General features: G+C 38.7%; 3 protein-coding genes across 4 annotated transcripts in view; 1 reads left to right on the forward strand and 2 right to left on the reverse strand.

Moving 5' to 3' along the window:
• Positions 1–9,554, reverse strand: part of ppp2r1bb (protein phosphatase 2, regulatory subunit A, beta b) — a 15,327-nt gene extending 5,773 nt beyond the window's left edge. The window contains exons 1-11 of the mRNA XM_005720847.2: positions 9,395–9,554; positions 8,700–8,790; positions 8,481–8,581; positions 7,493–7,725; positions 7,204–7,351; positions 6,923–7,078; positions 5,506–5,620; positions 5,336–5,406; positions 3,691–3,825; positions 2,187–2,360; positions 1,952–2,012 (exon numbers count right to left, since the gene is read on the reverse strand). Coding sequence (XP_005720904.1) covers positions 1,952–2,012; positions 2,187–2,360; positions 3,691–3,825; positions 5,336–5,406; positions 5,506–5,620; positions 6,923–7,078; positions 7,204–7,351; positions 7,493–7,725; positions 8,481–8,581; positions 8,700–8,790; positions 9,395–9,472 — 1,363 coding nt within the window. The 5' untranslated portion in view covers positions 9,473–9,554. The remainder of the gene's footprint in view (positions 1–1,951; positions 2,013–2,186; positions 2,361–3,690; positions 3,826–5,335; positions 5,407–5,505; positions 5,621–6,922; positions 7,079–7,203; positions 7,352–7,492; positions 7,726–8,480; positions 8,582–8,699; positions 8,791–9,394) is intronic.
• An 887-nt stretch (positions 9,555–10,441) lies between these two features.
• med29 (mediator complex subunit 29) lies at positions 10,442–12,554 on the forward strand. Its single transcript, XM_013910457.1, has 5 exons — positions 10,442–10,483; positions 10,556–10,669; positions 11,387–11,445; positions 11,545–11,635; positions 12,037–12,554. The coding sequence occupies exons 1-5, from the start codon at positions 10,442–10,444 to the stop codon at positions 12,262–12,264; spliced, it is 534 nt and encodes a 177-aa protein (XP_013765911.1). The 3' UTR covers positions 12,265–12,554.
• A 928-nt stretch (positions 12,555–13,482) lies between these two features.
• mlf1 (myeloid leukemia factor 1) overlaps positions 13,483–15,718 on the reverse strand; it is a 10,195-nt gene continuing 7,959 nt past the window's right edge. For both annotated transcript variants that reach the window (XM_005720849.2, XM_013910342.1), the window contains exons 7-8: positions 14,506–14,644; positions 13,483–14,380 (exon numbers count right to left, since the gene is read on the reverse strand). In XM_005720849.2, the coding sequence (XP_005720906.1) occupies positions 14,338–14,380; positions 14,506–14,644 (182 nt within the window). In that variant the 3' untranslated portion in view covers positions 13,483–14,337. The remainder of the gene's footprint in view (positions 14,381–14,505; positions 14,645–15,718) is intronic.

The raw sequence follows: 15,718 nt of genomic DNA on the forward strand, positions 1-15,718 counted from the left end.
CACACCAGCAGCATTCCAATGATGTAACCCAGCTGGCCCTTTGTCCTCAACAGAGAGCGTGTCTCTCTCTAATTGGAAAACTCAATGTCAAAAGAACACTACATACACAGGGAAAACTTAATGCATACCACAAATATTCTAGGTTATAAATACAGTTGGGTGTGTTGTGAAGTTCTAAGGATAAACAGCTCTTTCAGCATTTGAATAAGGATGATTGTTTCGCAGAACCGTTTAAAACTACCGGGAAGAGAAAGACCCCAGGGCAAACATGCAGATAAACACACACAGACTCGCTCAGTGACCCAACAGGGATTTTAAAGTCCATTAACAACAGTATAAATCCAAAGCTAGAACTGCAGGCTGTTGTATAGAAAAACAAGGTTAACTGACGTAACAAAGTATGAAAGAGTGGCTGAACTGTTCTATGGGGATGCAAACAGCGAAGGGTGACAGCATCGCGTGGACAGAGTAAAATGCTGCTACAGCTAGGAGGGTCTGAGGGCAGGCTCTCCTGAGAGCAAATTTTCAGAGAAATTCTCTTTACAGACTTTCTGTGTGTTACATAAAACACAATGTGAATCAATAACAGTGAGAGATAAATACATCAACAAGACATGTTTAAAAAAAATATACTGGAAATAACGGTATACAATTATCCATCAGGAGAAAATTATTAAAAGTTTCCAACAGGACCCCGTTTACCTCATTTATGTGTATTTGCTTCAATTTCCAGTCAGTGCAAGTCTTTGTGCCGACAACTGTTTTCACTCAAGGTTCTAGATTCTCTTTTTCTTTGTTTTCTGTTTCACTGAAAATGTGTGCAGCTACTCCCTCAAAGCAGAGTGAATGGAGAAGATGGGTTAAGATAACGTTTCTTAAATTGACTGAAACTTGCTACGTGACTGAATGCAATGAAAGACGAGCCCCTTAACTGTGCAGAAAAACCAATAGAAGAACTGCTGTGATTAACACAACGTAGCAACTCGAGATCACCCAAGATCTGCACAAATGTAGATGACTCCTTCATGTGTCAAAATGGAAATGAGAGGGTCCATATACAGTTCTATTGTGACACAAGATCTGACAACTTCTCAAACACCATTGTACTAGATGATTTAGTTCTTTGCTGATTACAGCTGTACTACTCTACAGATGAAGAGTCTCCAATGGTATGTATAAAACAAAACACCTCCATCTCACCCCTTCTTTACCCTGAAGCTTCTTCACTTCCACCCTCTAAGCTTATTAGTCTCTTCTCTCCAACAGTCTCTCTGACCTGGTCATAAAACAGTATCAGACCTCTCTAAACTGCGTGCAAAGTTCAGTCAGAGAAATTAAAGAGAGAATCAAAATACAACTGTGTGGATATGTAATGGTGAAAATTCATAAAGGAATAAGCAGTTCCTACTTATGTTTAAAAAAACGAAACAAAAAAAGCTAGTGTATGATGAAGGTATCAGAGTGCTACCGAGCACTGACAGCCAAAGTAAATAAAATGCCATTGGGAAGAGGCGAGAGAATTAGGGGCATTGCCACAGTAAGTGCAACCCTCCTGCAGCGAAAACTAGAAAACGAGGACAATTTTCAGGCTAAGATTTGTATTCATAGGATAAAGGGGGTGTTGCAAAGAAAGCTGCCCATTTAAGCATCTGTTTAAGCAGTGTCTCATAAGTTCGCCAAGTTGGCAACAATGAGGTGAACTGAAGTGTGAAGATCACTGCTGTGAGTGAGAAGGGTGTCAGACACCAAAGCTGACTGTATGCATTTACATGTAAATAATATGAACAAATATCCAAATCCCAAAATTGAAAACCAAATACCTCCCCAACAAACAAATATGCAAACAGTCAAATACTCAGCTCCACCTTAAGACCAAACAGATAAAGTATCATCCTATGACGATGATAGTACATCAAATTGACAAACTTTGAAACCCATAACAGCACCTTACCATGGTCAATAAGCCAGGCCATACAAAGGGTATTGAGCTTCTCATCAAAGAACTCGACTCCCTGCAGGAAAAAGGATAAAATATAATCACAACCATTTCCTGGTTATCTACAGTCAAATCGGGCCTGATAGCATTTTAGCTAATGTTGGTGTTTTTACACATGGTGTTAATTAAGGATGACATTTAAAACATGTTATATGGCTTGCAGCTGTCTTTCCTAGACTCCACGACTCACCAGCTGTCCTGCCAGCAAGGGCATGTACTCTATGATGGCAAGGCGAACCCTCCACTTTGCATCTTCTGCCAACTCCACAATGGCCGGCAGCAGTGACTGAGAGAGCTGTCGTATGCCAATCACCTCGTTCACACAGTCAAGGTTGGAGATGATGTTCAGACGCACCTCAGGGCACTAAAACAGACGAATTACGAGAGATAGGTTAAGGTCATGCCAGCCTACTGTCATCAAATTCTGATTCATTTCAAACCCGATATAATCGAAAATGTAAAACTTCTTAACCTACATATTTTACACTTAAGAAGAAAAAAAGACAAATCACATATTATGTATCCAACTATGCTAACCCCATCAAAAAAGACCAGACTGCCAAGAGGTTATGTCTTACAAATCGGAACCAATGTTTATTATAAAGAGCCTGAAATTAGGGCTTGCGTTTGTTCAGCTTTGAACAGGATATTAACTGGAACAGCAAAAGTACACAGCTAAACTTTTTAAATCAACATACTTTAAACTCCAGAAACCACAAATTGAAGAATGATTTGACACATTCAGTCACACTAACTTAAGCTGAGACAGAGCAGTAGCTGAACAAGTCACAGAAACTATCTGAAATCTGTACAGTGTCTCCCTTTCCTCAGATAAATGTACTTTGATTTGAAATTTGCAAGTCAAAGCTGTCAGTTTAGACATTAATCTAATTAGTCACTTAGTCTTGTGTTTGTGCCGTGAGGAAAATGGGCCGTCTTTAAATAGGACTAGAGGAAGAGAGTTGAGGAACTTAAAGCATAAGCCTTCCAAAACACTGATACACGTTTGTCGCCGACCTGCCAAACTTGTGTCTGATATCAATATTCACTAATGTAATGGGACTATGTATTAATGTGGGAAGATGTGAGTGAGCTATTCTTCAACATGAACCTAACACACTTAGAGGAACAATGTAAATCAATATTCAGGAGCTAAAACACATTAACCTAACACAGAATCAGGACTGCTCTACAATTTGATTCTTGCAGCAGCTTCTTTGAAAAATGATTACAAAAGTAATACTGACAGTTGCAAAAATAACTCTGATGTTAGACACACAACCCTACCTCCTTTAATCAGCAAATATCCACAATTATTCCTTATTACTGAAAATACAATCAGAATGCATCAAGCAGTAACCCATTTGGCTAAGCTGTGTCTGACTTAATTATGCTTTCCTCAAGACAGCAGCCAATCAGTCTTCCAATTGTAAGGTCTCAGTTAGGCTGCCAACTGCATGAATCATCCTCCTACCCAGCCAGGTGGCAGCCAGGTACATCTGGTGGCTGCAGCTAAGTGGCTTTGCTGTCTAAGACATGCTGATCAAAGAAGGCCAAAGAACTTGGTCAAATTGGGCTGCCTTGTAAGCAGCTTTTGTTTACAGTGGTACCAAACTACAACTGTGCCTTGTGGATTTCCAAAGCCAGCTGTCTAATATAAAGAAACCACAATTAAAAATCTGCATTTCCTTTACCTCGTCCTTGAGCTGAGCCAGAAATAGAGGCAGTAAGTGCTCTATTGTGTTGTCCTTGCCCAGGATGGTTGAAAGTCCCATAATGACTGAGGCCAGAGCCGATTTCACATGCTGGTTGGTGTCTGAAACAAGTTCCTAATGGAGGACAGGAAACACAGGAGACAGAGAGATCAGCCCAAACAAATAGTTAACACAAAGTATGTAAATAAACATCAAGACCACTGCAATGGCTCATATTTGCAACGCAGCACACAAGGAGCCTATAATCGACCTGCGTGTAAATACATGGTAAAGTGAACTTAATACTAGTGAGAATTACAGTCATTGCATCTAACAACTGTGCGTGGAAACTTAAAATGTGATGTAGACAGAAACAGAAATGGGTGTACATAAACAAGCAAAGAAATCGCTTGTTATCTAAATGCTCATGTTTACTTGTGTTTTCAAACCAGTATTACATGGAAGCCTCTAATTAACTATAAAACCTTTGAAAAATTATTTTCCCTTCCCAGAACATATATCAGCACACCAGGCATTTCAATCTACCAATAAAATCAACTCTGCAGTGGGAGTGATGGTATGTGTGTGCCAAGTGCCCGTGCTATGACGTTTATTTCATTTTTCCAGGGAAGTGTGTTTGTTGCTACCTGGATGGCTTTTCCCACTGCTGTATGTATGTTTACAGGACAAACACAGACTTCTTATGACAGTCATGCAGCTTGCTCTCTTTCAAACACACACCGAAAAAAAAAAAAAAAAAAAAGTACAGTTCCAGGAATTCCACTATGAGGCTACCTGTATTTCCACTACCCTTACTGACACAATAGTTCGTTACAACACAATAGTGCCACCTGCTGCTTAAAACTTGAACAACACTGGCATGTATAGTCTATAAAACATAACCACAAAACAGGCCTTGACATCAATTTAAAGGAATTCAGAGATTTGCTTCCAAACAGACTAAATAAATAAATGATAACATGGTTTTAAAAAAGTGCGATAAATGAGAAAAACCTGAATTATTTATTACTAGATTAATTTTCTCAATCTCTTATATTCTCTAGAATGTAAGAGGATGTAAAAGGATGCCACCTTTTCAACATCATGACTTCATGACAGTGTAACTATTATCTGCCCCAAACACTACATTATAAGATGCAGAGCTCATAATTAGATTCTCCTGCTATTCTTACAGGCTACGGATTAACTGTTAACTATGTCTTTGTCTGAGAAATGGATCTTCCCTGCAAAAACAGCCCGGTGCTCTTATTCAAAATTCTTAGGTTTACACAAACAAACATTTTACTTTTTGTGAAGGTGATGGCAGACTAAGGGTCACCAACCAAATATGTCTGCTCAGTGAACACTTTATACAAAATAGTCCCCTTTTCCCCTCCCTCCACAGGAGACAACTAAGATTCAAGGATTTTCCACACTTTAAAATCTGTCAGCAATGGCATTGGTCAACCCCTGCCCCCCCCCCACCAAAATAAATAAACACATATGCATTCAAAAGTGCTTTAAAGGAACAATAAAAATATAAGCTTTTATTTGTTTTTCTTGCTTTACCAGTGAACACAAAACTTGTGTCTTACTGACAAGAAATATCACACTGCAGCTGACAGAAAAGTTTATTTATTTTTACCTTGACGCAAGGCAAGATGTGAGTCATGATGATCTGCTCACGATTGTCCTCTGGAAGGTTCTCGCAGAATTCTGACAAAGGGAAAAATACATCATCAAAATATAGAAAGCAGTGGTCAAGAGGCTGAATCAAGTTCGGCCAGTGCGATTCATTTCAAGAAAATCTCCTACCTTTGACTTTGTTGGCTGCAGCCGCACGGACCTCAGCTTCACAGTCCTTCAGAAGATTCTGGAAAGCTGGGACCAGGTCGTTCTTTGTGATCTCTGGGCCCACTGCTTTCTGGAGCTACATTCAGACAGAAATCAATTAATCTCCATTTACTAAGTAAGCATGTGACACAATTCCCAGTGTCTTCCAGTAAAAAGGTCACTGGAAGATACTGGGAGGTTTTAATGTGGCTAAAAGTTCACATTGTGATATTATGAGCAAACAACCTGACTCAAAATTCTCAACACTGATAGTTAAGAGGTTTCAATGAATATTAAGATGGAAATAAACTTTACGATTTCTATGTATAAAACAGATTTTTTTTAATGTACGTGCCATGGCCTGGGTCTATCACCTGGCACCTTATCCTCTTAATTTTGCTGACCCTGTATAGCCGTGTATTGCATGGATGCATGTCAAAGCTGCAGTCTTGCTAAATCTTCGGCTTAACTGGAAACTGACTTTTTAAAATGTACAATACTTAAATCTTTTCTGCTGCTACTTATAATCTGACAGGTAAAACTCAAAATAGCCTCTGAAATAGGGCTGTTCAAGCTAATAAATATTTACTATGCATTTTTCCTTATATCACAACTGTTTTATAGCCAATAAAAACACGTTTTTTATTTGCTCTAGAACTTACTAAACACATCAAAAACATGGTGTTATTGTAATGAAAAAGCAAAGATAAAGCTCCAAATATTACAAATCTTAATTAAAGCCCACTGGTAAAAGATTTTAATTACCTACTAGTAATGTTTGTGGGCTTATTTAAACTTGTGTCACCTTCATAATAAAGCTCAATCGAGTTTTGCAGCTGCATAGATTCTTTTGATCAAAAATGGCTCAATGACCTGAATGCATGTGATTAGTTGTGCCCACGGCAGCATGGCAACAAAGAACTTTAATTCAGCTCAAGTCTAAGAGAGCCACCTTTAAATCTCTCCATCCTGTTTTTGCTCTTAGTATTTTTTCTGAAAGTTTTAACAGGAAGTTAAGATTTAATCTCAGCTACTTGTTTGAGGATGTTGGGTTTGTTAATCATTATTATTCCAATGACACCTTTGCTCAGTAAATATGCAGCACAAATGTTTGGACAGGGGTGGTTTATTTAATGATGTGATGTCAAACACTTCTTTGAAAGCACTACATGTGTCCAAACTAAGATTACTAACAAGTATCAAAGAAATACAGCAGATTAACACTGAAATGTATGAACCTTTTACTGTTGTTGGTTTTATATCCAGTAAAAGAAAAACAGTCAACTCCGCTTCAGAATTACTCTATATCAAAAAAGTGCCCTATTTAAAGTTGGTTTTAAACAGAATTTCTAAAATGTTAATTCTACATTTAAATCAAAGAAGTTGTCTTTCAGTTTACCTCAGAGAACTTGTCAGCAACCATGTAACGGACCCTCCAGGACTTATCTTCTGCAGCCTGACGTAGGGTTGGCATCACCAGGGTCTCCAGATCCTCCTGAGGCAGCAGAGTGGCAATACTGACACAAGCCTCCACTGCAAGCAGGCGCACTGAGTCCTGATGAAGAAAGATGGGATCAGTTTGGCCTCCCAACAGGCAACGACACCAAGAATGGACTACCCAAAATAAGAACACTGCAGTTCAATGGATTTTTTTTTTTTTTTGGGGATGGATGTTCATACCTGCTCATCAGAGGCCAGGGCAGTGAAAAGGGAAATTATGTCACTTTTTACATACTCCAGCTCCAAGACTTTGGCAAATTCCCCCAGTTTGGATGCTGCAGCACGACGCACCATAGGAGTGTCATCTGAGCACAAGGTGCGAAAATGCCTAGAAATAACAACAAACATCAAATGAAACCTTGTTAGAAGACTAAAACAACCACCAAGTGACTCATTACAAGCAAATAAGTTAAGAAAAAAGGATTTGGAGCAATTTAAAAATCTGTCCACTTTTCAAGAAGCCACTTACTGACGAATCTCAGCCTTGACGGTGCTGGAAACACGAGGATAACAGACACTAAAGAGGCCACAGGCAGATGTGCGAGAAGTGAACCAGTCACCACTGGCCAACCGCTTCACCAAAGGCTCAAAGTGGACCTCCAGGTCAACTGGAGAGTGCTCCTGAGAGATCTTTCGCAGGGACTCCACAGCTTTGTCTCTGACTACTGTCTCTTCCACTGTAGCTAGACTCTCCAGAGGAGGCTAAACATCAAGAAGAAATAAGTGGAGATCAACTTAATCCACACTGATGATGGAAAAGCATCACAAATAAACATCTCACAAAAACTCTATATAGCAAATATGATACAATAGGCATTAAGGGGTTACTCACAATGAATCTCTAGATGCTACATAAATACTAACAAATGACTGGCTGCATAGGATTGCTTACAGTCTGAATTTAGAAAATGTACCTTTCAACAAACTGAAAATTTATACAAGGTTGTGATAAAACAATTGTATAGAATATGATGTACTGCTAATTCCAAATTTAAAAATCTCTTTACAACAAACAAAGAAAAGTTAGGAAAATCATCAAATCTTAAGAGCTGAAATGTCAGTCGATTACTTTTATTTTTGTCGTCACAAACATGATCATCTTTGATCCTAAGTCCACAGGTCAGTCCTATGGTGAAACTGTTGAGCTGAGGGACTGATGTAATTGTGTCAACAGTTTGTTATTACTAGTCTAAATCCAGTAAATGAACTATGTGTGGGTTAAGATGTGTTTAGATACTACCCTTTGTGTCCTAGTGCAACCTAATGTAACCTGACTTTAACATTAGCGTTTGGCCCACTCTTGAAAAATACGTTGATGCAAAGTTCATGTGTAGTAAATTGACTTTTACATAAACTAGCTAATTCTAAGGAAATGTCAATACAGATTTAATATAATGGGGAATGCATCTCCTTGCAAGCATGTGTTTACAAAAAAAATCTGAAGCTTGTAGACTTACCAGAAGACAGTGGACATACTCTGGACCTCCCACCAACATAGTGAAATTGCCAAGCTGTTCAGCCAATGCCAAAAGCACCTCATCTTCATCATAGATGGTGTCTGAGGGTGAGAGAAGGACTGTAAATCTACATGTGGATTACTGGCAGCCTCAGCAACTACAAGGCCCAGTTTTAAGTGCAACACATTCAGCGCTTTAATATAAAACTGCTTTTATTACCTGTGAGGAAAGGGAGGAGTTCAGTTCGGGTCCTCTCTACACCCAGGGCCAGCGCAATAGTGGACAGCTTCTTGATGCTGTTCAGACGCAACTGGAAGAAAAATGGAAAATTAGTGATGGATTCAGAAACCCTGAGCCAATAACAAAATAAATAAATAAATACAACCCTATAATTCATACTGTTAACCCAAGAACGCGTATTAGTGTTATCATCTGGTTTAAAATTGCGTCACAAGTTGCTAACTAAAGCGACCCAGCGTTTCAAATTGCTTGCTAGAAGGCAAAGCTTTCCACTGACTGATAGGAATAAATTGCGTGATCAGCCGTGATCTATACCCACTGCGGCCTCAAACGCCCCGCTGTTGTGATTCCTTAGTTGAACGCTCATTCGGCTAGCTTGGCTAGACATTAGCTAGCAGCTAAATGAATGACCTAGTTTGTCAATCTTCGTGATAATATATTAAAATGTACATCTGCGTAAAAACCAACTCAAAGAGCGGTATATTACTGTCGACAACAAACTAGACTAGCCGGGTAGGGTGGGCCCGGCAGAAAATTCCTGATAGGCCCAGACCGAGAACGTTACTTAGCATATTTGCTAGATAGCTAGCTAACAATCTGACGACTAAGAAATTATGCCAAACGCTTTGATCTTTAATATAAAAAAACAATAATATTAAAATCAGGGTTCCTACCTGAACGTCCTCATTTCGCAGTTCATCAATGAGAACGGCGATAGGGTAAAGAGAATCGTCTCCATCAGCTCCTGCCATTTTGGATACTGTTGCAGTTACCGAATGGCGCTGCGGTGCTACACTACGGGGTTTCTGCCAGAAAGCAGCAGCTGCAGGGCCCTCCCCTCCTCGGAGCTTGCTTCTTCTTCTACCTTTGGCGACTTTCAAACCAGCCTAGATGTGTTTTATTGCCACCTACTGGACTGGAGAATATTACAATAAACTAGGGTTTTGTTTATTTTTTAGCTGAATCAGTCTCTCTTTCTTCCCCTTAAAGACCTCTTTCTTCTTCTTTAAACTGCTTATTTAGGAGGCGGATCACCTGCCTCCATATCACGCTATCCTCAGCATCTCTCATCATTACATCCATGAATCTCTGAGGAATTCCTTATCTGTTCCTGCTTTGCAAAGCCTGTAATTTTTTTAAAGTCATTCATACAATCACTGGTACAGAAAATACATTAAATATCGCAAAATAAAAATTGTATTTTTATGTAAATGAAAAAGAACCACGGAAAACAAACTAAAGTATTATTACAATTAATAAAAACAGTATCTCTGGGAATGAATAAGGTTGTACATGTAGTTCAAAATAATCAAGACTGTACAAAAGAGTATTAGGGCCACAGAAGGTAGGAAAAAACTAAGGGACAACAAATTTTTTACATTAAAGTGGCAAATTGACACACAAAAGCTATCACCTAACCTAAACGAGTCTGTTATTTTCTTCTGAATGGACCCATTTCATTACAAGGTCTCTTCAAAGTCTGGAAGTTTATAATGTGGTGACTCTGTGCTAAAATCAGTATTTGTTTGTTGCTTAATCCAATTAAAATGTATAATATAAGGTTTAATATAGAAGATTTTGAGGAGTGTTTTGTTGTTTTTTAAATTTATTTTATACCCGTCCCTGCCCTCTTCCTTCAGTGGCCCTCTTAAGAATTACTTTTATTTTGAAAATTATAGAACCGGATATTTTCCCGGATATTCTAGTCACAGCAGAACAAGATGGCGTCTCAGCAGCCGCAACCAGGAGGGTCGATGTCTCAGGCCGGATTACAACAACAGTCTGCTTCAATGCAGCAACAACAACAGCAGCAGCAGCAGCAACAACAACAGCAGCAGCAGCAACAACAACAACAACAACAACAACAACAGCAACTGAGTCAACAGCAAGACTTTGACCCAGTTCAGAGATTTAAGATGCTTATACCGCAGCTAAAGGAGAGCTTACAGGTAAGTGCTGCGCATGTAGCTGGCTGAAGATGCTAACCCTCACATACTGTTCGTTTTGACATTTAACAGCAGTAAAAAACAAAACAAATTTAATTCTTTTAGCCTGAAATTTGATAACTTTCCCGAAAGTTACCCAGTATACATAAAATATATTTTATAATTCGATACTGTTGCACAGGTGCTTCAAATGTTTGTACAATGACGTTAATCCCGATCTATTGAGGTGGATTTTAGATCCACCAGTGTGGTTCTACTTCAATTAAACTGTGATTTTAGTGAATATTGAAACCGTGAAACTGTACATCCCACGCCTCTTGATGTGTATTTTTATTATTTTTATTGGACTCTTATGACGGAGGTCAAAGGGGACTTTCACATTACCATGGGAACTGCCTGCCTCCCAACATATTTGGCCGGGTCCTGTAAAGTCCTGTGTAAATGTGTAGTTAAACAGCCAATCAGTTCTGGAATTATCTTGACATTTTCCTTTGAATAAAATATATTTAAATCGTTTTGACAGTCATGTAAAACCTAAAAATATACTATCTTCCTGTTCTTTGAAACATTAATAAGAATCATTAGTCACTAATTCACTATTATCCAAAATCTGTTGTAGACACTTAGGAAGGAATTCTTCGCCTGGCTCAATATTGATCTGAAACATACTGTGAAGGTGTAGAGTGTGAATAAAATTTACTTTACTTCTTTCCAATGCAGAATGTAATGAGAATCGCCTCCCTGAATTTGGCATATAACACGACGATTGACAACGGCATGTAAGTAGCGTCGTTTGTAGCAACCTCTGATCTGTATGTCTGTGTCAAGCAGCCTTCTGATTTATTTCTATGTGTGTATTTTTTTCCCTTTTGTTTTAGAAAAACCAGTGACACTTCAGTGACACTTCAGCGCTTTGACAAAAGCCTGGAGGAGTTTTATGCCCTTTGCGATCAACTTGAGCTGTGTTTGGTAAGATTCAAACAAACAAATAATCCATCAAGGAGTAAAAACAGACATCCAGACACATTTATGTGTTGATTTTTGTGAGTGTTTTGTCATTTCTGTAAGAGATCATAACTGTACCCCTAAAAACTAAATATGACTGTAAACCTTTTTTCTTACAAAACATTACAAATATTTAAATTGGGTGTAAACCAATCTCATTGTGATATGTTTTAATGACTTAAACAGATGAAAAAGAACTTAACTCAAGACTGACTATTAAAAAAAGCATTAAAATTAAAGAAGTTATCAGTCAAATCTAAAAGACCTTTTAGAATGTAACTCCCGCGATAAACGAGGGACCACTGCACTGTATCTACACTTAAGATTTCCTCCACAAACTGAATTTTTTCTTCTTCTCTGTGCAGCGACTAGCATATGAGTGCCTCTCACAGAGCATCGACAGTGCCAAACACTCACCCAACCTGGTCCCAACAGCCACCAAGCCAGACACCGTCCAGACAGAGTCCATGTCATATGCCCAGTACCTTGGCATGATCAAATCTCAGATCTCCTGTGCCAAAGATATCCACAACGCTTTGCTGGAGTGTTCTAAGAAGATTGCAGGAAAGGGACAGCCTCAAGGAATCATATAGATATGGACTGATGGTTACAGCTCTTTATGCACCAGGTGTTTTGTAAAAGGTGACAGAATTGTAAAATATTTACTTCTCACTTTCATGCTACATTGGCCATGATGATGATTTATGTCAGCAGGTCAAAAGGTCATGTATATTTGGTGGAGCGTGAAGTTGTGTTTTTGCCCCCACTTTGTAAATAATTCTGACAGACGTTATGTTGGAAGATGACCAGCAGGTGGCGGCAGAAGCGCAGGTGAAGTCTTTTATAACACGTTTGTATTCGCTAATAAAATCTTTCTACTTATGTTTGCTGAAATTTTTCATGTTTCTTAAGGATGTGACTTTCAGATACCGTTCCTCTGCTGCAATTAGCTTTTTTAAGCTTGTCACTTCTTCTTTTGTCTCTCACTTATCCAGTTTCCTAATGTTTTGAAGGACAAGCTGGACACGATGCAGAAATATGCAAGTTTTCTGCTAATATATCTTTGGGAATCACCTTGTTGGTGAAAAAAATAGTATTTAATGTCAACATGTTATTGTTGGGATTTTTCATAAATTCAGCTAAAGAAATGTGAATAAATTATGTGTTTTTATGACAGGCTGCAAATGAGTGTCTAAAAATAATATTTAAAATAGTTTTGCTCATTTGTCTGTGAAGGCTCAAACATGGTTCATCCCTTGAATATGGTGCCTTTATGCTTGAATAAGTCAGTATTAAGTGGCTTAACAAAAAAGCACTTCTAAAACAATGGTTCAGGCATAAGGACTGGACTGAAAATGACTGAAAAAGCAGCCAATGTACAGAGCTACAGAGTAAAGGTCTGAGCCATTAGAAGCAAAATATAATGAAATGAAAGGTGTTTCAAGACTTTTGCACAGCACTCTATATTTACATACCATCATGCTCTTTTGGCCCTTGTGCTGTGTATTCAGAGGGTGAATGAGGACTTTGTTAACAGGTCAGGTTTCTGCAGCTTCTTCCAATTGTATCTGAAGCTCTGGGATGTATGCAGTCTGATATAGAAACATGTGAGAGGCACGCTTGCAGCTGTGTAACATCTCAGACCAATCTGAGCTACTGACAAGTGCTTAGATCCAAAAATACCACCCCCGGTCACTCCTAGAGACAAGGGCTTCATTACGACACCGGCTATGCTATGCTATTCAGTATTCAGACTGACTTCCAAATATTGAGGATAACCTTTGTATATAGTTTTAAAAAAACCCAACAGATTAGTCTTATCACTTTTATTTTCAGTTGATACATTTTCTTCACTGTTAAAGCTCGTAAAAATACACAAATCACTGAGAAAAATACACACGTCGACAGTTTGTGCAATGCAGAACGGAGTTCATCAGATGAAAAGCGAGACAACACCAAATTAACAATATAAAAAGAGAAGGGTAATAGTTCTTTTTACATAGATTACAGCAGATAAAGTACATATCTGTCGCATCAGGTACAAGACAACATAATCTCAGACAAAACAGGTATGATCTAAGTGCATTAGCGCATTCCACACAGCTCAGTACTTCACTATGTTCTCTCCGGTCTGGCTGCATGACAATATTAAAAAAGACAATACGAGAAACTGATGAAATCAACTGCGTTTTGAATGTGTTACCCCAATATGATGACATCACTACATCCTCAAGGAAAAAAAATATAATGAAACCAAGCATATTCAAAGTGCACTATAACTGCTTTTGCAACTTCAATGCATTACATTTCTATATCATTAATGCCCCAGAGATATAAACATTTTCTAGTTTTTAATAATTCTTTTGTCTCGTGTAGTGCCAAACGCCTTACCATTTATGTGTAGCAAATAGTGCACCGATTCAAACTAAGTGCTGAAAAATGTTTAGCATTCTCATAGTTGTGCAGCATGTTTCAGAAAATGTGCAGCAGTAGTGTGAAACGTAAGTAACCGAGCCAAAATATTGAAAAACCAGACACAGCTTGACCTTTTAAAATCCAGGTCAGTGGTCTGACTGTGTTTATGGGTAAGAAGGGCACCAGTTTGTACTGTATGCTGTTTAAAAACAAACAACTTTATTGCACACTGCTTCGTCGTCCCTGAGCTCTCACTTTTTCTGTTTTCCTTTAGCCTTGCTCCCTGGTTGGTCTCTGCAGGAAACACCAAAACAAAGACAAAAATTAAATACGTATCTTCCATATGTTTGTCATTTGATGCTGATCTGGAGTTTCTCAACTGTCTGCAGCACTACATAATAATCCAATAATAATCCAACCTGTGGTCCTGCTCAGGACCGGTGAGGGCTGCCTGGTGAACAACACGGGGTTGTGGTTCGTTCAAGCGAGACATGGGCCCGGTTTGCTGAAACTTGGACACTTCCTGCTGCCACTCATCATCAAAAGACTGTGCTTCAGCTGAGGGTGAGGAATTATTATCGTGTTAGGCAGACTCAGGGCCTAGAAAGACCTAAATAATGGCATTTCATAGTAGTATATAACATTTTTATCGGAATTTTTTTTTTAAACAAAGTTTTCATGGAACTTGTTGGTAACGCTTTATAATACCACCCGCTACTAAGGACAGATTGAATTAAAAATGTAAAGACAAGCTGGTCATCTCCTGGACTTCTGTGCCCTCAAATTTGGCGTTGTAAAAGCCTTTTACATTTCTTCACCCGAAATGTTCTGATCACTTTAAACAACTGCTGTGTAGAATTCAATGACATCTAGTAAATCTACAGGCTGAGACCAATCAAGTGTACCTCCTTCGCTGTTTTTAATCATTTAGATGAGACTATAGGGCGATGTGCGCAGGATATACACTGCCTCTCACCCTATGACAGCTCGGGAAAAACTCTGACCTTGAACTGGAATACCAGAAGAAAATTGATGGATGGACTGAAGGTCCATGGTCTATGGTATAGGTCAGATTTTGTGTCAACATTAAAATGTAAAAGTCCCTACAGAAAGTGTTTGATTTATCTGTACATCTACCAAGTAAACACAAAGAGCTCTTATTAAGCAATCCTGTTATTACGTAGCATTATGAACACTGCATTCCAGTTTAGCTGATACATATCCATTCCTACACACCTGCCCTTTAAGACTTTACACGACTCAGCTGGCATGTTATTTATTAAAATAAAAATATTAAAAAATGAGAAAAAAACTAAAAACTAAGGACATAATTACCCTGTAATTAAATGGAATTTCAGTGTATGTTATATGGAATTACAATGTATTTTATTTACCTACAGATACTTCAAGGTAGATGCACAATAAATGGTAAATGGCCTGTATTTGTATAGCGCTTTACTAGTCCCTAAGGACCCCAAAGCGCTTTACACATCCAGTCACCCACCCAGTCACACACACATTCACACACTGGTGATGGCAGCTACATTGTAGCCACAGCCACCCTGGGGCGCACTGACAGAGGCGAGGCTGCCGGACACTGGCGCCACCGGGCCCTCTGACCAACACCAGTAG

This window comes from Pundamilia nyererei, unplaced genomic scaffold, assembly GCF_000239375.1.
Source record: "Pundamilia nyererei isolate P.nyererei 1_Seehausen unplaced genomic scaffold, PunNye1.0 scaffold00003, whole genome shotgun sequence".
Lineage (NCBI taxonomy): Eukaryota > Metazoa > Chordata > Actinopteri > Cichliformes > Cichlidae > Pundamilia > Pundamilia nyererei.

Coding starts and splice junctions, on each gene's coding strand:
- med29 (XM_013910457.1), top strand. CDS start 10,442: ATGGCGTCTCAGCAGCCGCAACCAGGAGGGTCGATGTCTCAG. Junction 10,484..10,555: donor CAGGAGGGTCGATGTCTCAG/GCCGGATTACAA, acceptor CAACAACAGCAG/CAGCAGCAACAACAACAACA. Junction 10,670..11,386: donor AGCTAAAGGAGAGCTTACAG/GTAAGTGCTGCG, acceptor TTTCCAATGCAG/AATGTAATGAGAATCGCCTC.